The 26730-nt window shown below is 34.8% G+C and overlaps 2 protein-coding genes across 7 annotated transcripts in view; both read right to left on the reverse strand.

Annotated features, from left to right (window-relative positions):
- The window catches only part of STXBP5 (syntaxin binding protein 5), a 176759-nt gene that overhangs the window by 109024 nt on the left and 41005 nt on the right, over positions 1 to 26730 (reverse strand). For all 6 annotated transcript variants that reach the window (XM_036906916.2, XM_036906914.2, XM_036906912.2 and 3 more), the window contains exons 5-6: positions 6463 to 6597; positions 4862 to 4925 (exon numbers count right to left, since the gene is read on the reverse strand). In XM_036906916.2, coding sequence (XP_036762811.1) covers positions 4862 to 4925; positions 6463 to 6597 — 199 coding nt within the window. The remainder of the gene's footprint in view (positions 1 to 4861; positions 4926 to 6462; positions 6598 to 26730) is intronic.
- LOC118923278 (coiled-coil domain-containing protein 122-like) lies at positions 17088 to 19628 on the reverse strand. Its single transcript, XM_036906917.2, has one exon. It carries the CDS (start codon positions 19504 to 19506, stop codon positions 18685 to 18687), a length of 822 nt encoding a protein of 273 aa, XP_036762812.2. The 5' UTR covers positions 19507 to 19628; the 3' UTR covers positions 17088 to 18684.

Consider the following 26730-nt stretch of genomic DNA (forward strand, 5'->3'; position numbering starts at 1 on the left):
TTTTATTTAAACCTTTTTAATGCCTCACCATTATTTTCAGGATAAAGTCCAAACTGAATAACATGACTTTCAAGATCTGTCACGGTCTGACCGCTGCTTACCTCTCCAGCTTCACCCCTCACCACATTCCTCTTACCCATTATACTCCAGTTTATCTTTCAGTTCATGCTCTCTTACCTTTGAGCCTTTGCACATGCATCTTCCTACCTGGGCCACCCCATTTGAATGTCATCCTCTCTGACTAATTCTACTTCCTCTAGATGTCAGTTTACCAGTCACTTCCTCCAAAAGCCTTCCTTGACCTACAAAATATAAGTCAACCCCTTCCTATGTGCTGCGACAGCACTCTGTACTTTTTTAACTTAAAGGATAACTACAAAATATAACAATAGCCTTTTCCTTATCAGAATTCTCTTGTAGACTGTAGCATTGGTCTATTTAGGCAAGGACTGATTTTATTTTGTTCACCACTGTAACTCTATCATAAGATTCAGGGCCTGATATGTTGTAGGTACCTAATACATTCTTTGTGAATGAGTATACTCCACAATGGAATGCACACTCTTGCCTCATAAACTGTCCGCTGCTTAGCCAACCTCTGCTGCCCACCATCCCCAGACCTAGCATTTTCCAAATCTCAGTATTCTCTATTTGAAACCTCTTCATCTTTACTTACTGAGCAATCTTCTATTCATTTTTAAGCCTCAATTTAGTGTTGCTTCCTTGGGTAAGCCTACCCAACTCGTTTAGATAAACTAAGATGTTCCTTCTCCTGTGCTAGTATATCCATTTTCATCTATATGTTTCTAATATCTAATACACTGTCTAATACAAACTAGTTAATATTCTTTAATGAACACATGAATGATTAGTTCATGTGTAGCAAATATCTGGTTCATGTAATCTGGATTTATGAATAAAGTCTGGGGCAGACCCAGTAATTTTAGTGAAATAACAATTTTTAGAGGATTTCAGACTATAAGGGCATTTGGATGGACCGATCACTTTAAAAAAACAGGTTTTTCCCACCTTGGTAGGGAGGATATTTAATTTTCCTAACACTGTCTCTTCTTTCCTAGGCAATCTGAGATATATATACTCCTTCTGGGAAACACTGGAATTAGTTTCCTTTACCTTTTCTTAGTCTTTCTAAATATCCTGGACATGTGTCAAGGCATTCTCTGATGGCAGAAGTAAGAGAGAAACTTCAGGAATAAGGAAAAAGACAGAAAAGGATAACATTTAAGAACTGATGTACAGTGTAAACAGCACTGGACTGTTCAGGACACAGGTAACGTAAGCTCTAAGATCTGTCACTTAGTCATGTAACTTTAAGAAAGTAATTTTACCCACTCAGACCTTAATAACATAGGAAGGTTATAGTAAAAGCTTTAACCCCTCCAGCCAGTCCTAATGTCCTAACAATGTTAGAAATCTATGGCAACAGGTTAGACTTTAATCCCCATAATCCCCTAAAATATTAAAAAACAGAAGAGCTAACTTAAAGATATGGTACTTAGAAAATTCTTTCAACGCTTATTCATATTAGAATATTTTATAACTCAAATGTTAGTTAATTTATATACTCAACTAGTTTCCTTTTTTCTCTCATAAAAAGCATTAGTGGAGTACACTGGATATTAATACAGCTCTCTATAGTATCAATAACTGATATATATCTTACAGAGAAAATGTAGCATAATGGAGGATACTCTGGGATAGAAATCAAAGAAGTCAGTATTCAAAATCCCAGCTCTACTGATAGCTTTGTACCTCTGGAACATAAAATTGCTCCAAGCCTCTGCCTCATCATCTGTAAAATACAGAAGACATCTAGCAAAATTTGTTGGAAGGATCAAATAAAATAGTGTATGTAAAGTAGAAAGCACCATTCCTGACACAAAGTAGGAATCAATAAATGGTAGTTATTATCATCTTAAGTAATTTTATACTAATATCTAACCTTTCTCAGCCAAGACTTTTGCTTAATGTGGTGGCACCCACCACAAGGTTAGCTTTGCAGGAACTTGTCCTATCATCTTGTATCTTTCTTTAGTGACGCAATGTCACTGAGATCTTTGGAAATAGGAAAGAGATGCTCATGTAGTTAAAGGGGGTTTTTCTATTAGAAATCAAAGGTTAAGATGATACAATCAATTCTAGAACCTTAATATTTCAAAAATGTTTCAAAAAGATTAACTCTGGTAACTAAAGAGTAATAAAATGTCAGGTTTCAAAAAATTGAGGATAATATAAAGTTATACATATTTATTTACTGAATAAATTATATATTGAGGAGTTACTATTTCTATTGTAAGCTGGATACTAGGGGAGATATAAGCCTGCATAAATATTGTCTCTGTACTCAAGGAGTCCTTCAAGTTCAAGGGAGTTGAGATACACACACATTTCTAATACATGGCAATATGTGGTAAATACTGAAAAATTTACACAACTAAATGCTAATGAATTTGAACTGAGAGAAAGCTTTTTCTGTCAAGATAATCAGGAAAGATATACATTTAACATATATATGTAATATGAACCTCAAAATGTGGGTAGGAACTCAGCAGACAAACAATAGTGGGAAAGAATTCTAAACAGAGGGACTCATGTAAACAAGGTATGGAGGCAGGAAAGAGCAGCTCACATTTGGGAAATGATAATTATTTGCTTTAGCATTGCATATCTGCAGGTAAAGATAAAATCCTGAAAGATAATGAAGCCTAAGGCTATATTTTAATGAAACTTTATTTTATGCATTAGATACTTCAGAACCACTGAAAGCTTTTGAACAGGAGAGCAGTAAGATTAAAATGGCATTCTATGAAGACTGATCTGGAAGTGACTAAAAAAATGGGTTGGTATGCCTTGAATACAGTGATTATATAAGATTAAATAGAAAAGAGACACTGCACAGGAAGAACTAAGATGACTTTGTGATTGACTCAAGGCAGAAGGAGAGGAAGTTTACAAATTCTCCTACCATGCCTCCCACCCAAAGGCTTGGCTTTTAAATAAGTATCTTGCACCAAAGGAATTAAAGTCAAGGTACAGGTTACTAAACTTGCTTCATGTAAACTTTCTCTCGAAACATACAACTGTATGATTATAAGTAACTCCAAACAGTACAACTATTGTATTGTCTTTCTTAGTGGCAAATAAGAGAATACTGTTACACAGTATATAGGTTTGATTCACTCCCACTCACTGAGGAAAGGAAAATCTCAGGTAAACTTCACAAAATCCTGAAGTTTCATTTCACTGTACTGATAGTGAGAAAGTTTTTGGTATTTATATAGACTAATATAAAATTATAAAATAGAAGAATATTTTTTAAAAACTACCTAGAGATTGGTTTTAATTAGGAAATTTCTGTCATTTCCTATTTATGATCAGATTCATAGAAAAAGAAGTTTTATTATTTTTAAACATATCAAAGAACCTAAATTAACCATAGCTAGGTAATGACTATGAAAATGTTTCAAAGTACAAAAAATTAGGCAATATTTTAAAAAATCTCTAAATTATTAATCTGAGCTATTTATGAAGAAAAATTTAGCAAATATGATACACAGAGATAGCTCTAACATAAGACATTATGTGGTAAGTGCTACAAAAATTGTATAAGAATTATGAGAATTAAAACCATGAGGCACATGAGGAGATAGATGCACCACATCACTAACCATCAAGGAAATGCAAATCAAAACAACAATGAGTTATCACCTCACACCAGTTGGAATGGCCACTATCCAAAAGACAGGAAATAACAGGTATTGGTGAGGATGTGGAGAAGAGGGAACCCTCCTACACTGTTGGTGGCAATGTAAATTGATGAAGCCACTGTGGAGAGCACTATGGAGGTTCCTCAAAAAACTAACATTGAAATACCATATGAACAAGTAATCCCACTTCTAGGAATTTATCTGAAGAAAACAAAATCCATCATTTGTAAAGATATATGCATGCCTATGTGTACTGCCATATTATTCACAATAGCCAAGATATGGAAGCAGCCAAGGTGTCCATCAACAGATGACTGGATAAAGAAGTTGTGGTACATATACCCAATGGAATGTTATTCAGCCACAAAAAGGAAAGAAATCCTGCCATTTGCAACATGGATGGACCTAGAGGGAATCAGGCTAAGTGAGATAAGCCAGTCAGAGAAGGACAAATACCACATGATTTCACTTATGTGTGGAATCTAAAAACAAAACAAAACAATGAATAAAATAGTAGTAGACTTATAGACACTGAGAAGCAAGTTGGAGTGTATAGGAGGGAAGCATGAGGAGAATAAAGAGGCACAAAAACTCTCAATCATAATATAAGTTGACCATGGGATGGTAGTACAGCATGGAGAATATAGTCAATGATCCTGTAACATCTTCCTATGTTGACAGAGAGTAACTGCACTAGTTGGGGTGAGGATTTAATAATATGGGTAACTGTGGATGACTGTGTTATATACCTGAAACCAATATAAGATTGTGTATCAACTATACTTCAATAAAAATAAAGAATTAAAAACCAATTAGAGAATAGTTATTTTCAGGAGCATCAGAAAATCAGAGGAAATATTCTGAATAAGCCAAAAATAAATTAATAACCTTTAGTTGTACTTATTAAATTTTACTTGTTCTAGGGTTTTTTTGTTCTTTAAAATTAAAAATGACTAATTCTTTTACTTGTTCTTCATAATGTATAAATAAGCCATTAAGTGTATATGATATTCAACATTTGTTAGAAATCTCAACTTTGCAAGGTGTGTGATTCTGGAATACTTTGCATATTTTTAAAAATACAGAAAAACATGCATTTAAGTAATAAGTATATTTTTTAGAAAACATTCTACCTTTCCTTCATCCATTGGATTATCACTTATGTGGACAACAGGTCCTGGGTGAGATTTAGATGACCTAAAACATAAAAAGTTATTAAGATTTTTTTCTCAATTAAAAATTCCATACAACTGTATTATTTATTACAGTAAGAATAATGGATGGAAAATATAGATATATTCATAAAGGATGAAAACATTTCAGTAAGTGATCAATAACAGATGTGTAGTGTTTAATATGGATCAAACTAGAATTCAGGAAAAATAGTTATACTGATAAAGTCAGCAAAATTACAATTAAGTACACCTTCTTCACAGGAAATAATTTTGACATTTTGGCACAGAAATCTATTCTTATGGTAGATTTCTCAGAGGTAATATTTTAAAATAAAGCATTTAAAATATTATCTTATTTCACTCAATTCTAATGTCCAATTGGGGCATTTCATGCAGTTCCATAGTTCACACCAAAAATAGAAAAAATTCTATCATGGTTTTTAAAAATCAACAAAAGTAATGCCATCTGTATTTGCTCAGAGAAAAAGAAGTCATACAAATAAGAATGTAGCTGAACTGATGCCTATAGAGTAGGAGTAAGCACCTCCCTGCTGGTTGAGAGACAGTCCACCACATGAGAGCTGCTTGTGAAACCAGAGACACATGCACAAGGACTAACCAATAGGTAGGTGTTGTGATCAACTGAGAGAACAGACCATGAAAACCCACATCCTGTACCAAGGGACTGAGATATGATAATAACATCTGGGCCTAAGAAGGAAAACCAGGCTTACTACACTATTACAGCTTCACCAACACATTACTTAAAGAGAGATGCTACAAATTTATCTTTCTGTCAAATTCTGTGCAATGCAGCAATACAGAGCTATTTGTTTAAAAACAAAAAACACTGAAAATAAACTTGTCAAAATTCTTAAATATTTTTTGTCTAAATAATGTAAGAAAAAACTTAAGAGAAAGAGAGAAGATACAAATATAAGATTCTAAGAGCATAAAGTGCTAAAGATCCTTAGGGCCCTACAGTTCAACCTAGTTTTTGTGGTTGTTACTGTTAAATGAAAACAATTATCATTATATCAAAGTTAACAAAAATTAACTGTCAAATTAATTCTGCAATGTTATAGTGTAAATACTTACATTTTATTTGTTGATTATTAAAACATTATGAGTAGTGGTTTAGATTAGTCTTTTCTAAACTTTGGTGGCAACCCATTAGTGTTGCCAATGTAAATTGATGCAGCTGAAATAGATTTAGTGGGGCATGACCATCATTTGAAAGAAAAATAATTAGAAGATAAAAGAATAGAAAAAATTGGAGTGTTTTTCACCTAACACAAGTAATTGTTTCATTAAACCTGTGCTATAGTTTACACATATGTGAACATATGCATATACAACATATTATATATCTATCCATATATGCATATTGATTTATAAACCAATGGGACAATACTTACAAAAAGCTAGTAAACCTGTATTTAATATCAAGAATGTCTGACACATATTTAATTCCACATGGATTTACTGATTAGCTGTCATATAGTATTATCATATATGGTACTGATACTTTCAGAAATGTATTATTTGCTCAAACTCACAGTTCAATGGCTTTATTCCACATAATGACATAGCCTGAGAGTGTGAAGGACTCCACATTGACAATATGTATGTTACCTCGCTCAGTGCCCACATAGAGCCACTTACTCTGGAAAGGCAGATGGCAAAATGTAACCCTGCAAGAGAAAATATATCCAAAAAGGAAATTTTAAAAAGTCTGCTAAAAATGTTATGAATTGTATTAGAGAGTTAATCCTGATACATAATAAATAAAAAAATAATATACAAGATTTATCATTTCACTGTGATTTGTATTTAATTATGCTAATTAAATTTATAGGTCAAACATAAGGCTTTACAGTAAACAGTATGGCCTGACAGAAAGAAGGTAGTTTGAAGTTAGCATGTGTTTCAAATCTGGCTGTATCATCTACTAACTGTGTTACTTTGGGCACATCCCAAATTTAAACTTTATGCCACAAACAGTCCAATACCCATATTGCCCCTAAGTACTGCTGTATTTCTCAGGAGTTACTAAACACAATAATCTATCACGGTATCTGTGCTTAGTATTCCTTCCAGGTAAAATGTTCCTCCTGCTCAGATTTTTCTTCTGTTGAAGAATCAGTTCAAATACCACCTTCATTCAAATTGATATCCCAATACTTTTGTATCTCTATCAGACTTGCCTTTTAGGAGAGTTTAGGTCTACCTTCCTCACCAACTGATAAACATTTGGAAGGGCAGATAACGTCTGTCCTCAGGGTTAGACAATGTCATTGAAACATACTTGAACTATATTCAGTAAGAGGCCTTCATTGACAAATTATATTAACTTAGATTCATGTGTTAAACTTTATTATCATTCCAACAATTTCAAACATGTTCTGTATCAGCTCATTTGATTTCAGTGTAAAGAATGGAAACTATCTCATTCTTTTTGTAGCACTTATTTTTAGTAAGAAAAATAAATAAGTAGTATGTTTTAAAACCACATAATGCTCACTTTTTTCAGACTACCGATTGTGCCTCTCAAAACACACTATTTAAAATTTCAATGGAGTAGCACTTCAAATCATACAGAAACATAATCACTGCTAGACTGTCAATACTGACACTAGGCATTAGATAAGATATAGCTAAAAACATTTGCTTTTCCCTTCACAACTTCACTATAGAGAATTTTCAAAAGGAAAACACTTAAATAAATGTACATGCAACTCATGGCCTATTTCCTAGTGCTAACGTTCATTTACACAATTAAGGTTCATCATCTATTTTTTGTTGAGGGTTTTATATGATATCATCTTTCTAATGGATTTATGCAAATTTAACAAACAGAAATGTCTACTGAATAAAAAATCCCGCATTTTATAGTACCTTATTATTTTACAAGGCAGTAAGTTCATAGCACCCTTCTGAAAACTTTGAAGCCACATAGGTTTCAGAACTCAGAATTTTTCAGATTTTAGAAGAGTATATAATGCATATTTCTATGCTATTTAATATGGCAGATAGTATCTCATAAACACTGTATTTTTGAGATGTAATTTTTGGCATCCTTTTTTTAAAATTGAGACATAGTCATATGAAGAGTATATAATGCATATTTCTATGCTATTTAATATGGCAGATAGTATCTCATAAACACTGTATTTTTGAGATGTAATTTTTGGCATCCTTTTTTAAAAATTGAGACATAGTCATTTAACATTATATTAGTCAAGTATACAACATAATGATTTGATATATGTATATAATGCAAAATGATCACTACAATAAGTGTAGTTAACAAACTATCACACGTATAGCTAGAAATTCTTTTTTCTTGTGATGAAAATCGTTAAGATCTACTCTCTTAGTAACTTTAAAACATACAGTACAGCATGATTAACTGTAGTCATTGTCAGTTTCTTCAAAAATTAAACATATGACTCCTTATGATGGATCCATTCCATTCCTAGGTATTACCCAAGAGAAAGGAAAAAAATATATCTATGCAAGACTTGCACACAAATGTTCCATAGCAGCTCTGTAACAGCCAAAATCTAGAAACCATCCAAACGTCCATCACGTGTTTGGTGGCTGGTGCTATAGGCTGAACCAGTGACTCCAACAGGTTAGTGTGAGCTTCATTACATGGCACCTGGATTCTAAGAGCATAAGAGGGCAAGGACCATTTGTGAAAGTGCTTTTCAAAATCTCTGTGGTACAACTGCTAACGTCCCATTAGTCAGTGCATATCACATGATCAATCCTAGAGTCAATGTGGGGAGGCCCTACACAAGGCAGAAGATATGGGAAGGAAGATGAGATCTGTTGGGGGCCATTACTGTAGTAATTTGCCACATGTGTTTGTTATTTAGTTCATTGTTGAAACTTTCTATTTAATTTCAGCATTTTTCACATCTGTTGATATGAAATAAAATTTTAAGTTTAAAATCTATTTGTCCAAAAATGAACAAGTGGGACTATATCAAGCTGAAAAGCTTCTGTACAGCAAAGGACACCATCAATAGAACAAAAAGGCATCCTACAGTATGGGAGAATATATTCATAAATGACAGATCCGATAAAGGGTTGACATTCAAAATATATAAAGAGCTCACGCACCTCAACAAACAAAAAACGAACAATCCAATTAAAAAATGGGTCAAGGAGCTGAACAGACAGTTCTCCAAAGAAGAAATTCAGATGGACAACAGACACATGAAAAGATGCTCCACATCGCTAGTCATCAGAGAAATGCAAATTAAAACCACAATGAGATATCACCTCACACCAGTAAGGATCACCACTATCCAAAAGACAAACAACAACAAACATTGGCGAGGTTGTGGAGAAAGGGGAACCCTCCTACACTGCTGGTGGGAATGTAAATTAGTTCAACCATTGTGGAAAGCAGTATGGAGGTTCCTCAAAAAGCTCAAAATAGAAATACCATTTGACCCAGGAATCCCACTTATAGCAATTTACCCCAAGAACGCAGCAGCCCAATTTGAAAAAGACAGATGCACCCCTATGTTTATCGCAGCACTATTTACAATAGCCAAGAAATGGAAGCAACCTAAGTGTCCATCAGTAGATGAATGGATAAAGAAGATGTGGGACATATACACAATGGAATATTATTCAGCCATAAGAAGAAAACAAATCCTACCATTTGCAACAACATGGATGGGAGATAGAGGGTATTATGCTCAGTGAAATAAGCCAGGTGGAGAAGGACAAGTACCAAATGATTTCACTCATCTGTGGAGTATAAGAACAAAGGAAAAACTGAAGGAACAAAACAGCAGCAGAAGCACAGAACCCAAGAATGGACTAACAGTTACCAAAGGGAAAGGGACTGGGCAGCATGGGTGGGAAGGGAGGGAGAAGTGGGGGGAAGAAGAAAGGGGGCCTTACGATTAGCATGCATAATGTCGGGGGGGCACGGGGAGGGCTGTGCAACACAGAGAAGACAAGTAGTGATTTTACAGCATCTCACTACGCTGATGGACAGTGACTAATGGGGTATGTGGGGGGGACTTGGTGAAGGGGGGAGGTCTAGTAAACATAATGTTCCTCATGTAATTGTAGATTAATGATACCAAATTAAAATTTTTTTTTAATCTATTTGTTCCAAGGTTATTAAGTGCTATGTTTCATGACTATTTTTACCAAAAATTACTAGATTTCTATTGTAGACTACTTTCTTCAAGTAATTAAATAACAATAAATCTCTTTTCTTCTCTCTCTTTCATACACACACACCCACATGATATGTATATATAGTTTTAAGTGCTCTAATACATTATTCCTTCTAAGTACTCAATATAATTTTTCATCAATTTAATGATTACATAAAATTCAAGTAGTTATTCTTTAATTATTTTGTTGTTTAAACTTTCAACAAAGAAGGCTAAGATTTTTATTTGGAAAACAAGGAAATAAGGTCATGTTTATATAACAAACTGAAAGAACACTCTTGAATATAAGTAAGTCAAGTACAGTTTGTCTCAACTACCAGTTTTACAGATTGATAACTGACTGATTAAACTGCCCACTATTTAGAAACTTTCAATTCTTGGTAGAGCATGTTGATTGAGTTGCTTTTCTAGTAAGTTTTGGGGAAACACATTTTCTTATTGGCCTTCCCCTAAATCACTGGCATGGTATTGTTCAGTTGCAACATGGAATTTTAGTTTTCTCACTATTCCTATTCCCACATGTTCAAGCCATTAAAATTTGCTAGTTAAGAAATTTTCAAGTTAATTGTGTTAAAAATCATTTGACTTTCTCTCTTCTCAACTGACTCAAATAATGAGAGTATAGTTATGGAGCAGACTAATTTTTAAATTTGGTGGTGCACTGTACAAATACACAACTACGATTTGTATTTTTTTTTTTTAAATGGGCAAGACTCATTCTAGGAACCACACTAGGTTCCAGAAAATTAAGTGAACATTCTAAGTCCCTTCTCAAAATGTTAAATATAGTAAATAGTCGGCTCTCACTTCTGAAAAACAAAGATGCTCAAATTCCCCAACAATGTAAGTTGGTTTTATAGTTGACTGAAAAAAAAAATTATGATGATAGTTTAAATTACTGATATTGAAAAAGCAAGTCTACAGAAAAGTTCTAGATTTTTTTTTTCTGAACAGTGTAGGATTGATTTGTTTCTACTTTCTTTAAATATTTGATAAATAGCTGCAGTATGCTCTTTTGCACCAGAAACAGAAAATATTGTATGATACATCCAAAATATCTGTCTGTAAAGAGGTTAAGTTAAATTCTAAAAGCATATTAACACATAATTTAAATAATTTTCTCAGTATTAAAATCAAATGCAGGTCATGTAATTGCATTAAGCAAATTAGTAGCTACTATTTTTGGAGAGCTGAAGAATACTGGACAATTGCAAAACAGCTGAATAGATCAGGACATTGGGTTTTTCTGATGAGGTGGGCATCAAGTTGTCATTACCTTGGCATGCTTACTTTTAAATTATTTTTGAATTTTCAAAATGGTTAGCTAAATTGTGTTTTAGTTTAAGGCACTTTTCAAATGAAATATTTGTTTTTTATGATACTGCATTGCTCATTTTGTATCTGGCATGCTATTCTTTTATTTACTTCATGTAGTTAAAATCTGTCTATAGTTTCTAGTTGGAAAATATCACTTAGCTTTAATAATTAACAATCAAATAGCTAATGCTTTGTCTTATTTGATCCTCAGGTTGTGAAATGAGTGTTTTACTGCTTTGAAACTGAGGATCTGAGAGATTGAGTGGTTTACTTAAAGTCACATGCTAGTGAGTGACAGAGCGAGATATTAAATACAAGCAATCTAACTCCAGAGCTTGTGCCCATGTATTAATCAGGAACAACTTGTTTTCATAATTCCAAAATCCACAAATCTTCCAAAAACAATTTTAAAACAACTTTAGGTATAATTGATATACAATAAACTGCACATATGTAACATGTACCAGTTGATAAACTTTAACACACATATACACCTATAAAACTGTCATGACAATCAAGGTAAGGAATCTACATAGCACCGCAAAATGTTTCCTAGGAATCCCTCCCCTTTCCTGTTACCATCCTCTACTCCCACTCTCCAGGCCACCATTGATCTGCTTTCTGTTAAAATAGACTAATTTGCACTTTCTATTGCATATAAATTCCATACAAATCATATAATATGTCTTGCCTGGCTTTCACTCATGGTAAGGATTTTTAGATTCATAAATGTTGCTGCATGTATCAATAGTTTGTTTTAATACTGAATTGCATTCTGTTTTAAGTATATATAGCACAAATGTTCATCCATTGACTCTAGGGTTGATCATGTGACTTGCACTGGCCAATGGAACATTAGCAATTGTACCACAAACAGAGATTTGAAAAGCACTTGCACAGTAGGGTTTGCCCTCTTTCTTATGCTTGTGGAATCCAGGTGCCACGTAATGAAGTCCACACTAACCTTTTGGAGACACTGGTCCAGCACATAGTCAGCACCAAAGACCAGACATGTTTACGAGTAAGGCAAGCGAGATGATCTGATCCAGTTGAGCAGTCTATGGTTGCATAAGTAACTACAGGGCAAGACCACTCCTGCTGAGCTCAACTCAAGTTGCTAGTCCACCAGAATTAGGAGGAAATATAAAGGTTGTTATTTTATCCTCTTAAAAATTTTGTGATGTTTTGATATGCAGCAGTTGATAATTGATCTATTACATAATATAATCTACTCACCTAAAATCTTTTTTAGTTGAAAATTGAGAAAAGCTATAAAAACATATAGGAAAACAAATTCTTATACTTCTAATATTAAGTTAAAGAGATCACAGGAAAACTTTTTAGGAATGCAAGCAATGCTTGTAATATGAAGCTAAACCTAATCTTGGATTAAAATCAAATTCATCACTATTGTTTTTCATACACTTTTAGTAAAAAGATTTTATTTTAACTTGATACAGATCATAATAAATGCTTTATTTTAATTCACTATTTTGCCTTAGCAGCAGTCTATCAACCATTATGTAGTTAATAAGCACCAAATTTGAAAGATTTTACTATGTTTTCTTTAACAGAAGAACCAATCATTTCCTAAGTAATGTAAAATAAATCATCCAGAAAGGGCATAAATATAATGTACATATGTTAAAATTTTACAATTCAATCCATAGAAAGAAATATGAAAGAATAAGCTTATCTACATGGCTTTATCATCATTAAATCAGACCAACATGACAGGAAATATGTTGTCACTTTTACATTCTCAGCAACATCACATTATCTTACACCTAAATAAATACCTAATACATATGTGTTAAATGAACAACTGAACTGTATAAAATGTGAGGATTTATTATGTTAATTAACAAAACAATCAGACATTCCTGACTTAGTTCCTCCCCACATTCATGGCCTGGGCCTAATTTAAACCATTGTCACTGATTGCCAAATCAATTCCAAATACCCTGAGAACTATCTTTTCAAAGCCAAGAGCGATCACACCATTATCTTACTTGAAAGACTCTAATGGCTTCCCATCTTCTACCATGTTGTTTTTTAAGCAACATTTAATAACTTTGGGATATGTATCTGGGAAAGGGGGTTAAAGGTATTAAGTGTGCTTGACTTGGTCAACTAGTACTCAGGTCAATCCTATTCCACATCCTCCTATATACCTTCTTGTACTGCAGATGCTAGAAAGCTACAACTTGAATTTTCCAGACTCTCCTATAGCTACAGTTCTAAATGAGATTAAGTTTCTACTAATTGGATATGCTTGAGATTTGTAAGCAGAAGTGAGGCAGAGACCATTTCTTTTGTTGCTGTTTCTGCTGAAAGTACATTCATGGAGATCTGAGTAAAGCACTTATGGCAGCAGTGGGGACCACACATAGCAGTCCAAGGTTTACCCCTGAGATTCTCCTGATAGGAGGCAGTTGTATGGCACTACAGGAAGTTCAAGACCCTTCTAAACACTTCATAAACAGTTATATCCTTGAATTAAATCCCTTTATGCTTAAAATATCTGCAATGGTTTCCATGCCTGCATTGAACCCTGACTAATAGAGCAAAGAAATGCACCTAATCTGCAGTTTATCTATATGATAGTCTCTCATGACCAAAAAATACCCACTTAAAATGTATCTCGTTCAGACAATGCTATTCATTTTTAATGATTTAGGAAAAAGGTTGAGAATATCTTTACCATTGTATAAAAGACCTATTATGAAGTAGACCTTTCCAATTATTCAAAATTATCCTCTATGGACCACACACTTAGCAACGTCTAACTAGATACAGTGCCCTAAACATGTGAGATTGCTTCATGACTTTGTGTATCTGAATATAATGGTAAGTCCTGCCCTTTGTCAATGAGGAAAATTCCTGCTAATCCTAAAAATCCATTCACGTAAGTTCTTTTGTAATGTTTTACCTAAAATTCCCAAAACATGGTAATACAACCTTTTTCTGTTAATCTTTCAAATTTTGTAAAAGAATTTCATTACATTCATATTATATCACATTTTCCATTGCATTTTAATTTACCACTTCATCTCCCTTAATTGTAACTTCCATGTCTAACTGGAATTTATCATTATTTGAATGGACCAGAATCTCAGTGTTTATCAAATGAATTAACACACAGGAAAATAAAAAAGCAGATATTATTTGTACTTTTCTTAAATTAATTGTACTTTATACTGTCCTGTTATTAGATGAAAATTTAAGTTTATACTAATGAATATGAAAATGTATTAAAAATAATAGCAGTCAGCTAAAAGTAATTTATAAATCTGTTCAAAGGAATTCCTTTCTATTTGTGGTTCCATGTATCTTTTCTGATAAACTGTCACAGCTACTTGAGAAAAATCTTTATATCTATAAACCAGCAGTACAATGTAATAAATGTTTTGAAAAATAAGCATCTGAGATCTTTGAAGGTCATTTTACATTTGTACTGATACATATTCTTTATTAATCATATTTCAATGTTTATGAAACATTTAAGAACTTTTGAAATATGTTTAAATAAATCATGATATTAACCTTTCTTGTGAAATGAGACCTTAATATAACATAACCAATGATTATTGAAAAAACTGATTTATCAACTAAAATTCAGTAACTAAAACAGTGAATTTAGAAATATAGTATATATCAGCCACAGAAATAATGCATAATAACATATGAAAAAATTGTTCTCTTGTATTGGGGTATTTCTTGAAGTTCTGTTTTCAGTGATCTTACCCTGAGAAATGAAGATGCCAGTATTTTTATATAACAAATGCTGTGATAAACAAAAATAAACTGATACTCATCAGCAACTGTTAGGTATACTTTTTTTCCATTTTTCCATTAGATTGCCCTTTATTGTACAGATAGGTATCTAAATATCTCCCAGTATATGTCTTTCTTATTATGAAAGAAGTTTCTCTCATATATATTTACATAAAATACACACATATATACACAAGCACACACAATTATGAGTAAGTCTATTAATGTCATAGATTAAATCAATAGGAGAAAGGGAGGTGAAAAATTACATGATAATCAAAAAGAAGCTAAAAAAGCATTCAATTAAAATTTAATCTCCATCACTAACAACTAACTCATAGGGAATAAAACCTTATTTTACATCAATATCCAACATTATGCTTAACAGTAAAACCCTGGAAGAAATGATTGAAATTATTACAAAGAAAAAGATACTTGCTATCAGAAATACCACTGAATACCATACTGTTAATTCTTACTAATACAGTAAAGTAGGATAAACAAGAACAAAACCTTCATCTTCATCTTGAAAATCACTGCCAAATTATTACATATGGAATGGAAGTCTGCTGGACCTCCCAGGCATGCTAGTTTTAATAAAAAGAAATCCACTGCTCAAAGCCCTTTATTCTCCCACTTTGCTCTTTTTACAAAAAAAGAAAAACTTGAAAACCTCTGCTACAGGCCAAAGACCAAACAGCACTCCTAGGAAAATCAAACAACCTAGCTCGTTTTGGATTAGTGTGGGGTTGATGGAAATAATACATAGAATCAGTCTGGTGCAATACTCTATTACTTTTTTCTGTTTGTAGACTCTCCCTCGTACAGCCTATCTCTCAGGTAACCAGCACGGTCTGTGGAGAGCCATGCGTTCCAGAGTAGAGCGATTCCCCTCTGTTTCTGCAAAGGCAATGCAGTATCAACCAGCCCATTAACATTGAGACTGCTGCTGAGAATACAATGATGATATTCTCATCCAGAAGACAATGAAGTAACCAAGGCAATTTCAGTAAACATAATATGTACTCTTTTAGAGAAACAGCATCACAGTATGGAATAAAACAGACACAAAATCCAGACTTGGGAATCTGCAGAAAAACCTATAAAAGAAATGACAAGACTTGAAGGATGAACAGGAGTTAGCCATGGACAGAGAATCGTAAGTATGTTCTGAGCAGAGATCAGCTTATACAAATTGAAGGAGAGAAAATAATTCATAAAAAAACTGGAAAGTCAGGGTTCCTAAATTATAATACATAAAGAGAGAGAAAAGTGAGTTACATGAAATTATGGTGATGAGAAGTTGAACAGAGATCTTGCAAGACCCTTCAGGGAAGGCTACTGGAGAGTTTCAACGTCGTTTTGAAGACAGTGAAAAGCATAGTGAACACTGGCTGTTTATCTACCTACCATTCATTCCTCGGTCAACTCCTTCCTAACACTATTCAGATGTTCAGTAAATGCTCAAATCTTCCTCAAGTTACACATATACTCTGGGAGATATTTAAGCCAAACTGAGTTTCAGCGATAACCCAGGCCAACCAGGATAATTCCCCTCACTTGTTGCTATTTTAATTCAGGTAATCTAAGCCTAAAATCAGTCAGATAAACACTTCTCCCTATGTGAAGGTTAACTTATTTGGGATCTCAAGTACATATGCAAAATTACATCACAGTAGCACTTTGATTAGGATGGATTAATCAGGAGGTGTGTATAAAAGTTGTTCAGCCACACCCTCATTTTTCTCTAAACCACACTTTCAGAAACAGTATCTCTACTGCCACCTGGATCAGGGTAAGAATTTCCCAAATCATCAAGTCCTGGTTCTTTTAATAATTCTCCCCTCAATTTATTTCTATCCTCTTGCATTTTACTACAAAGCAGCAAAAACTCAGGCTGCACCTCTAACCTTTTCACTGAAAATCTCCTCAGCTAAATATCCAAGTTAATAACTAACACACCATGCAAAAGACACTTCTGTTAAGCTTTTTGACACTTTACAGCAAGGAACTACTTCCTCCAGTTTCCCAAAACATGTTCCTGTCTCCCTTCTGAGCTCTCACTGGCAGCAGCCTCCAAGCCTGGAGTCCTACAAACTGCTCATTCAATGCAATTTAGGCCTTTCTATCATGTTCCTCAAAATTCTTCCAAGCTCTACCCACTGCAATTTCCACATTTTTAGGTATTTGTTACAGCAGCACCCCACTTCCAGGTACTGAAAACTGTATTAGTTTTTTACTGCAGTATAACAAATTACCACAAAATTAATGACTTAGGACACACCCATCTATGTTCTCTGTTTCTATAGGTCAGAAGTCCAGGCACTGTATGCTGGGTTTTCTACTCAGGGTCTCACAAGCCTTTAATATAGTATCAGCCAGGCTGTACTCCTGTGTCCCTTTCTGGAGGCTCTGGGAAGAATCCCCCCTCAAGCTCTTGCAGGTTGCTAGTGGAATTCGGGCTCTTGTGGTTGTAGGAATGAATCTCCCTTACAATGAATCTCTCTCACACTCTGAACCTTTTGCCAGAAAGAATCCTCTCTTTTACAGGCTCACTTGATTAAGTCAGCTTTACTGAAGATAATCTCCCTATCTTACAGTCAACCAACTGGAATCTCAATTATATCTACAAAATGCCTTCACCTATATTAGGGTTTGTATGAATAACCAGAAGTTAGTGTGTGAGCAGGAATCTTAGGAACCACCTTAGAATTCTGCCTACCACATGTCTACGTTGAGGAGTGGAGGTGTTGGGCCATGAAGTGAATAGTGGGAAAAACTTTTCCAAAGTGATTGTAACACATAAAACTCCCTCCAGCAAGTTATGAAACGTTCCAATGTGTTACATCCAAGTCAACATTTTAGCCATTCTGATGAATGTATGGTGGTATCTGGTTGTGGTGGAAAAACCATCATTTTCCTGATGACTGACTTCTGTCTTCTTTTAAAATAAGTCAGTATATACAAAAAAAATGCAGAAAAAGACTGAAACATTCTCTCATGTTTTTTTTTTGTTTTTTTATTTTGTAAATGCCAATATTTATGACTATTATGAAGGCAGTGGTAAAAAAGTACATTGTAACAAAATTTGAAACAATCATTTAAAATATCTTAACAATTTTATAATCATTGTAAATTCAAGTGCTTTTCTTCTTCTAAATTTTTACTTGATATGATAGTAAAGGCCATATGTTTATAAACAGGCATTCATGAGTACAGTATATCTTACACACAAAATATTCAGAGTCTTCCATGATTCTTCTGTAAACATAAATATTGTCTATCTACTGCTTTCAATTGTAGGGTTGGAAGGCACTTTGAAACAGATGACTGATTTTAAAAAAAAGAAAATGCACCTTTCATTCAGACAGACCGCTGACAGTGAATGCTGGTTGTTAAGAATCCAAAGGATTTGCTAATCCTTGTGTCCCATAATTTTTGCAGGCAGTCTGTGCTCTACATTGCTCTATGGCCATATTAATCTTTCATTCCAATGCGTTTTCTTAGTTCAGCTGCGGTTTTTTCCAGTTGTTCAATGTTCCATTGCCATTGTCTTCTGTTTGACTGAAGTTTGTTTACCTGACAGTGCAAATGCTTAAGAATTACACCATATCTCTTATATTGTACCTCTATTTCTTTTCTTAATTTTTCATGGGTATTTTTTTCTTCCTCAAGGAAACAAGTTTTTTCAATGATAGATTCTTTTACAGTTATAATTTGAGCCTTTAGCTTTGTAATGTCTTCCTGTACTTGTTTCATCTGGTTTTCTTCTGGATTTTGGGAATCTTGTGTAAGTTCCTCTTTCATTGTCATTAGTTTTTTAACAAGATCTCGTTTTTCATGGAGTTCAGTCATGAATGACCATTTGCTTTCTATCTTCCTCAAACTATGTACTTTTATTTTTGCATAATATTCATTATATCTTAGCATGTGTTCCTCAAAGTCTTCTTGGGCTGCTTCTATGTCAAATTTAAGCTTTACATTTTCTGTATGTAAAGATTTGATTTGAGTTTCCAGGTTTCCACACTGAAGCTTGGTATTTTCTATGGCAGCATCTTGTTGATAAATTTGCCTTGCTCTTTCTTTAGCTTCTGCAGAAACAGATGCTATTTGTTTTTCAAGCTCATGAAGTTCATTCTGCAAACCAAACAGAACTTTTTTGTTTCTTTTAAATTCTGATGTTTGTGATTGTTGTTGCCGTGCAACTTGCTCTACAGCATCCGTTAATGAAGATGTGTCTTGTTTAGCCAGAGCTTCTCCAGGAACTCTATGACTCTTCCTTTCTTTGTTGACTGACATTCTTCTGTGCTTCTTTTCCCCTTTTGTTTACCTTTACTCCCTCCTGGCTCCGGCCACAGGGCCCTTCGGCGGCTCTGGTTCGTGTTCTTCCCTGACGGGGCCACTGAGCGCGGGCTCAGCAGGCTGCGGCCTCGCCTCTCATATGTTTTTAACATAAACTTCTAAAATGGCATTTGTCTATATTGTATTATTGTTTATTATATATCTGGGTTTCTGCTTTAATGTAACTATACAAGCACTGTATTTATTTTTGTTATCCCAATAACTACCATAATCCCTAGTGTACAGAAGGTACCCAATGTTTGGTGAACTGAACTTAATTCACCTTCTGAAATATAACTTTTTTTCATTTCCAAATCTGAAGCACTACTCCCACTTTATATTCCTCTTGGGCTAACCAATGGTATAGGAGTCAGTCCTTTCAGCAAAGTCATAATTTGTCAGAGCCAGTATTGCATTAATACATACAGAGGGAGAATATATGCCCTAACTACCATTAATCTACTTAGCTTTCTTTACCTAAACATAAAAAATAGTGTTTTCATTCATACATTCTTTTGTCTTTATGGTTTTTCACAAGCCTTAGCTCATTGTGCTCATTAACAGTGCTAAATTACTCTTAAGTTCACTTTTGATTGTGTATCCCCTCCTTCCATATAATCTTTTTATACCTGTGAACACAATAAGGCCTTATGCAACTAGACCCGTCTCTTCGAATGTCTCTCCCAATTTCTTTGTCAGAATTTCTTAGTCATTATGGATAATTTTATTCTAGGAAGTTATTAAACACTTCCTGACCATCTTTCCTTTACAGTTTCAAGGTCATAAAATCCTATTTTTCCTCTGAACACTGTGAACTTTTTCTTTTTCTCTTAAAATTTTGTCTCAGTACATTGTTCTCTATACTTAGAATTCCCAAGGTGATTCATCACCTCTTTATCACCCAGCAATGTTCCTTGTGGATACAAATTAGATCCAGAGTAGCAGATCCTTCTGTCTGCCTTGCTAGCTGGCCTGGATATCATTCTACTCCCATGTTCTAGGCCTGAATTTCATTTCACTGAATCGCTCTCATTTCTAATGCTAGTATACTTTTCATTAAGCTGCTTTCAAAGAAAAATATTTTGCCAATATGATGCAATTACCATAAAAGCTATAATTCTAGGTTTCTAATTTGTTCCAGTATTGTGATTAATTTTTTTCTTGTTAAATATGTGCAGTGAATTAATTCAAAATCTTTGGAAGACCTATACAGATTTTTAGGGCTGGTATCTAGCCAAATACTCTTTTACAGCTATGCTCTATTCATGGCCATACTAAGCAAATTATAAGCCTCATAAATATGTAAAACAGAATACTTAGGTAATATTATAAGAAAAGTATAATGGGATAAATTAGTGTTTGTTTCCACATTAATTTTTATGCCACTAAGAAAATCTGATGCTAGGGCAAGAGTTGGTTAGTTCCTGAAGTGCCTTTTAGGCACCAACTCTCCCACTGCCATGTTGGTATCTGATTGGATTATTCCATTTGTCAAACAGTTATTTTCTTAAGAGGACTCTGGACATTGATGCTCCATTGATCATTCTTAGGATGAAATTTTGATTATTAGTATATTCCATATAATATTGTATTTTCCTATTAGTTTAGAATGTATGCCATGTTTATTTTATTTTCTAAACCAAGAGATGTTTCTCTTCCATCAAATGAAATATCTGTAAATCAGTGTTATGAGTAAACTGTAAATCAGTGTTAGAATAAAGGGAAAACATATCTTTAAAAGAAATATATTAATTTCAATATAAAGACTCATATTTTATGTATCAGGGAAGCCCAGAGACATAATTTAGTCTTCAGTCTTAAAATGCTTCACATATTGTTATTATGCAAAAATTTAACATGGTTTAGAATACTGGTCATGTTAACTCAAAGTGATGAAAAAAGATAGTTGTAGTTACTTATAAACCCATAATTTCCTCCCAGTTAAACTTCCTTTAAAGGGAAAAACACAATACAGCTAAATGGAAAATATTCTGATAAGGCAACTACCAGAAAGAATTTTACCTGTCGAATTCTCAATTTCTACCAAAGCCAAAGCACATCTCCTTAACATGTATAAACCCAACAGCACATAAGGAGGAAGTTCACCAATATCAAGCAAGAGGAACAAAGAGGATCTATATTAGTTTCTTAGGGTTATCTTAACAAATTACCACAATCTAGGTAGCTTAAAACCACAGTAATGTATTCTTGCACAGGTCTAGAAGCTCGCTATGAGAACTTAAATTATCAGCAGCACAATGCTCACTATGAAGGCTCTAGAGGAGAAGGGGTTCCACGTCTGTCTCCTAGCTTGTGGTATCACCAGCATCCTTGGCATTCCCAGGCTTGCGGTCGTATCACTCTAGTCTCTACCTCTGTGGTCACATGGCATTCTCCCTGTGTGTCTATAGCTCTTCCCTTCTTATAAGACCACAGGTCAGATTAGAGCCCACCTTAATATCCTTAAATTAACTTGATTACATTTGCAAAGGTCCTATTTCCAAACAAAGTTACATTCACCAGTACTGGGGGTTAGGAGTTCAACATATCTTTCGAGGACAGAATTAAATCTGTGCCAGGGGATGTGGCTTAATGCCACAGAGGCCACACCTCTGAGGTTCTCTACGATGATACACTGCTATGATACCAACTCCCTTCAGGGTCAGGGGATATAGATGCTATAGCTACTAGCATTGACAAATAGTTTTTATGGTAAAAGCTGTATGAGAGATGAGTCCCTAATGGGAGCTGACCTGGCAAATGGCATAATAAATCACATGCTATATAAGGAGGACATTAAAAATGTTGGCTTTTTCTTCAACTTCCAAAGTATGCTTACTTTTTCTTCTGTTCGGTGACTCTTTTCAACAATTCCCATCTTGTATCCTGCTTGGTTTTAGCCTAGTTCTCTGTTAGGAACTGAACTGTGCCCACCACCCACATTATTCATATGTTGAAGTCCTAACTCCAGTACCTTAGAATGTAACTGTATTTGGACACAGTACCTTTAAAGAGGTAATTTAGGTAAAATAAGTTCATACAGGTAGGCTGTAACCCAATGACTGATGTCCTTACAAGAAGAGGAAATTAGGACATAGACACACACAGAAGGAAGACTGTGTGAAGAGAGAAGAAAAGACAGCCATCTGTAAGCCAGGAAAGAGGTCTCAGAAGAAGCCAACCTAAGTGACATCCTAATCTCAGACTTCTGGCCTCCAGACCTTTGAGGAAATAAATGTCTGCTGTTTAAGTCACCTGGTCTGTATTAATTGTTAATAGTGGCTCTAGCAAACCAATACATTCCCCTATCCATGAATATACAAACTCTTTAGGGTGGACTGTCTCACTCCCTAAGAAGGATGTGCACATATAGTCTCAAAATGTGTAATTGTAAATTGAAGGTTGGAGAGGGTTATCTAGTGTTAACTTCAAGCTCAAAATTCTCCACAATTTAAACAGATTTGATAAAGTCAATATCAGTGGCTATAATCATTTCCTTTTTCAATTGGTTGTTTCTATAGAAACTACCTAAGTAAAATTTTTGGTTAAGTTAATGCAGATATTTCAACTTTTGCAATTATTAATTTAAGTAAATCCAGTACCTTTAAAAATAAATACTATATGGTGATTTTCTATGTATACCATTCTAAGCACTTTATATATATTACTGCGATATAATGAGTCATAAGAAATACATATTTGGTTATATGAATGAGAAATACTAATGTGTATTTCCCAGGTATACCTGGTCTTTATCCACAGTTCCTGAAAACACTACAGACCCATAAAAGTGAAATGGGTGTCTTGTCATGTTAATGAGAGACTTTAGGAACCCCCCTCAAGGGTAGGGGGCTAGAGGTTAAATCAGCCAATAGCGAATAATAATTTAGTCAATCATGACTATGCAATGAAGCCCTCACAAAAACCCCTGAGAAGAGCTTATCACTGTCTGCTCTCTTGGATCCTGCTTTCCAGTCAGGGGGAGCTTCTAAGCTTGGGGAACCAGAATGCCTCCATGTGTCACCAAGCCAGGCCCCAAGCACAGGAACAGAGGCTCCTTTATTTGGGACCTTGCTCTATGTATCTCTTCATCTGGCTGTTAACTTGTATCCTTTACAGTATCCTTCATTAAACTGGTAAACATGTTTCCCTGAGTTCTGTGAGCCACACTAGCAAATTAATCAAACCTAAGCGGGAAGTCGTTGGAACCTCTAATCTTAGCAGGTATGTCAGAAGCACAGGTTACCTGGGGTTTGTGACCAGTGTCTGGGGTGGGGGTGGAGGGCAGTCTCATAGGATAGACCCCTTAACCTGGGGAATCTGGTGCTGTCTCCAGGCAGATAGTATCAGAACTGAGTTGAGTTCTCGGACACCTGCTGGTATTAGAGAATTGCTTGTTATGTGTGTGGGAAGATCCCCTGTCCCCAACACATGTTGGAATCAGGTCTAGGAACCAGAGAAGAGTTAAGCACACTCTCACAATTACTTATACATATTAACTTTATAACATGCATCTTGGGGTTTTTATGAGATAATAATGATCCATTTCACAGATAACAAAACTGACATAGTAAGTGACTGGGTTATAAAATGAGATTCAACATAGCCAGTTTGGCTCTAGAATCTGAGCTCTTATTAACCACTATGGTATACTGCTTCTCAATAACAGAGGGAAAAAAATCACATCTTAAGTAACCAAATATGGTAAGAAGTGAATTTGACAATTAGTACAAGGTCACTCACCAAGGAGTATATTTATAAGTTAATGCAATCCCCCAACTCAAAATCATTCTATGGAAATTGAGATACATATTTATTTAGTATGAACAAATGACATTTTTTATCAGGTATCTAGGATCCTAATCTTGTCTTAAATTTGATCTAGATCTTAATGTCAAGGCCCAAGTCTGTCTGTCTTACAAATGTATGCTTAGCAGCTAGCATTAAGCTGGCACTTTATAAGTATTCTATAATTATCTACAAATGGGGATAAAAGGAAGTTATTTTGACATGTGAGAGAAAACGAATTGCATAGGAAAATTTTTGGCAAATTAGGAAACCAATACACAAAGCTGTGAAGTAATTTGCCCAATTTCATACAGTGAAACCAAGACCTGAGAATCCAATTACTATATTTTTTCTTAGACACATGAAAGTGAAATCCTATCGAAATATCCATATTACATGGTTGCCCGACAATGTGAATATACTTAACACTACTGAACTGTACACTTAAAAATGGTTAAGATAGTAAATTTTATATGTCTTAGCAGTTAAAAAAAATTAAAGCTAGAAAAAAACCAATATTATGAAAAAATAAAATTTTAATCAGTACATATAATTTCTATTTATATAAATTTCTATTAAAATAAGAAAATCTAACCCTTTGGAAAGGAGAAAATATTACAATAAAAACTTAAGTTTACATTACTTAACAATTGTTTGGAAAGTAACCAGCTGTTTATAAACTTTTGCCATTTTTCCTCCCTTTCCTAGCTTCAGAAAAATGCAAACAACAGAAAAATGAAATGAAATAATTTAACTATTAAGTTAGACCAAATCCATTGTGGAATGAGGGGAAAACTAAGTAGACTATTGCTATTGTACTTGAGTGTCAACAATAAAAATAAGCAATGTGGTAGGAATTACAAGTATTTACAAATATTCCATCTCTTCATATTTTTGGTTAGATGAGTGTAGTAGTGTGGCCCACGAAATGACAGTGGAAGAGAGATGTATCACTTGCAGGCAGAAGCAGTAAGAGCCAATGTGTGCTTCACCATATTCTGTTTTTGTCTCTCCTATAGTAACTGGCAATATTGTCAAGACTGGCTGTTTCTCAGCCAGGATTCTGGACTAAAGGAAATAAATGAAGAGGAACACAGTTCCAGCAAACCCACAAAGGACATACGGTGTAAGCAAAAATAAACTGTATTAAGTCATTAAGATTTTGAGAATATTTGTTACCACGGCATAACCCAGTCTATCCTGAAGGACAGATACAAAAACTGAATATAAAGCAGTTGTATAAAGATATGGATAGACTCCTATAAATGAGGGAAATGGAAAGATGGGCAGAGAATGACAGGATTTTGTCCTTTCCCCTCCCTGGAGCAGCTGTTCCAACAAAAGGCTTCCATCAGGGTACAAATTACAGGTCACTATGGAAAGTCCTGAATGGCACAGAGTTCAGGGGACAGAACAAGTCTGGCTGACATGCTCAAGTTCCCAAAGCTGGGGGAAAGCTTTCCCTGTGTCTTCCCCTCTGCACCTGCAATCAGGTGCTGAGGAAAAACTAGGTTCTCTCCTTCCTCCCATTTGAGGAAACCTGAGCTTAAGTCTTGAAAGAAAAAACAAAGTTCATCCATGAAGCACCAGGCCTATTCCTTGGCATTTTAAGTCCAATAGCTGCCATACAAGTTTGTAGCCATTCTAGAGGATTTCATCCTAAGGAGATATTCAAGGACCATGCACTCATGCTACAGTTCCTTGTTTACTGTTGCCCTAATTAAGACCAAGGTGAAGCTGAACTTTGAACGGGAACAACTAGTTTCTGCTGGTCAGCTGGGTAAACTATATTATAGAACTCAGAACTGGGAACTCCATCACTTCACTCATTTGTAACTCCTAGGGCCACTGCCTACAACGGTGCTCATTATGCCGTGAATAACAGCAGCCAACCAAGGTGAGGAGTGGGACTGTGTGTGGCTGCACTCAGCAAGAAGGGCTATTCTGACACTTCACACAAAGGTGCCTTCTGTTTGTCAAGATACATGCCTACAGGCACTTTACAGACCAGCTTATAGCTCCTTACCCATATTTACCAGGATTTCTTGGAGATCATCCTTAGAGATACTGTAGAGGAGACTTCATACCTGACAGTAATGGGACTCTGACCACCCTGGGACCACCCATAGACCCTTTCATTATGAAGACTTACCATGATAACCTGCAGTGTGTATTTGTGATCTTGAACCACAAACTGCCACATTCCCAGTGAAGAATACGGACATGTAACTGGCAAAGGAGGTATCAGAGGTACTCTTCTGCTGGAATTCTATATTCTGGCAGAATCCCTCCAGCGGGTGGAGGTGTAAGAGAACTTCTATAGTAGTACACTGACCAAGTAACATCATTTTCACCTGCTAGAGTTCAGTTTCCTAACTTTGACACTATTGATAT

Source organism: Manis pentadactyla, chromosome 12, assembly GCF_030020395.1.
Source record: "Manis pentadactyla isolate mManPen7 chromosome 12, mManPen7.hap1, whole genome shotgun sequence".
Taxonomy (NCBI): Eukaryota; Metazoa; Chordata; class Mammalia; order Pholidota; family Manidae; genus Manis; species Manis pentadactyla.

Coding starts and splice junctions, on each gene's coding strand:
- LOC118923278 (XM_036906917.2), bottom strand. CDS start 19,506: ATGTCAGTCAACAAAGAAAGGAAGAGTCATAGAGTTCCTGGAGAAGCT.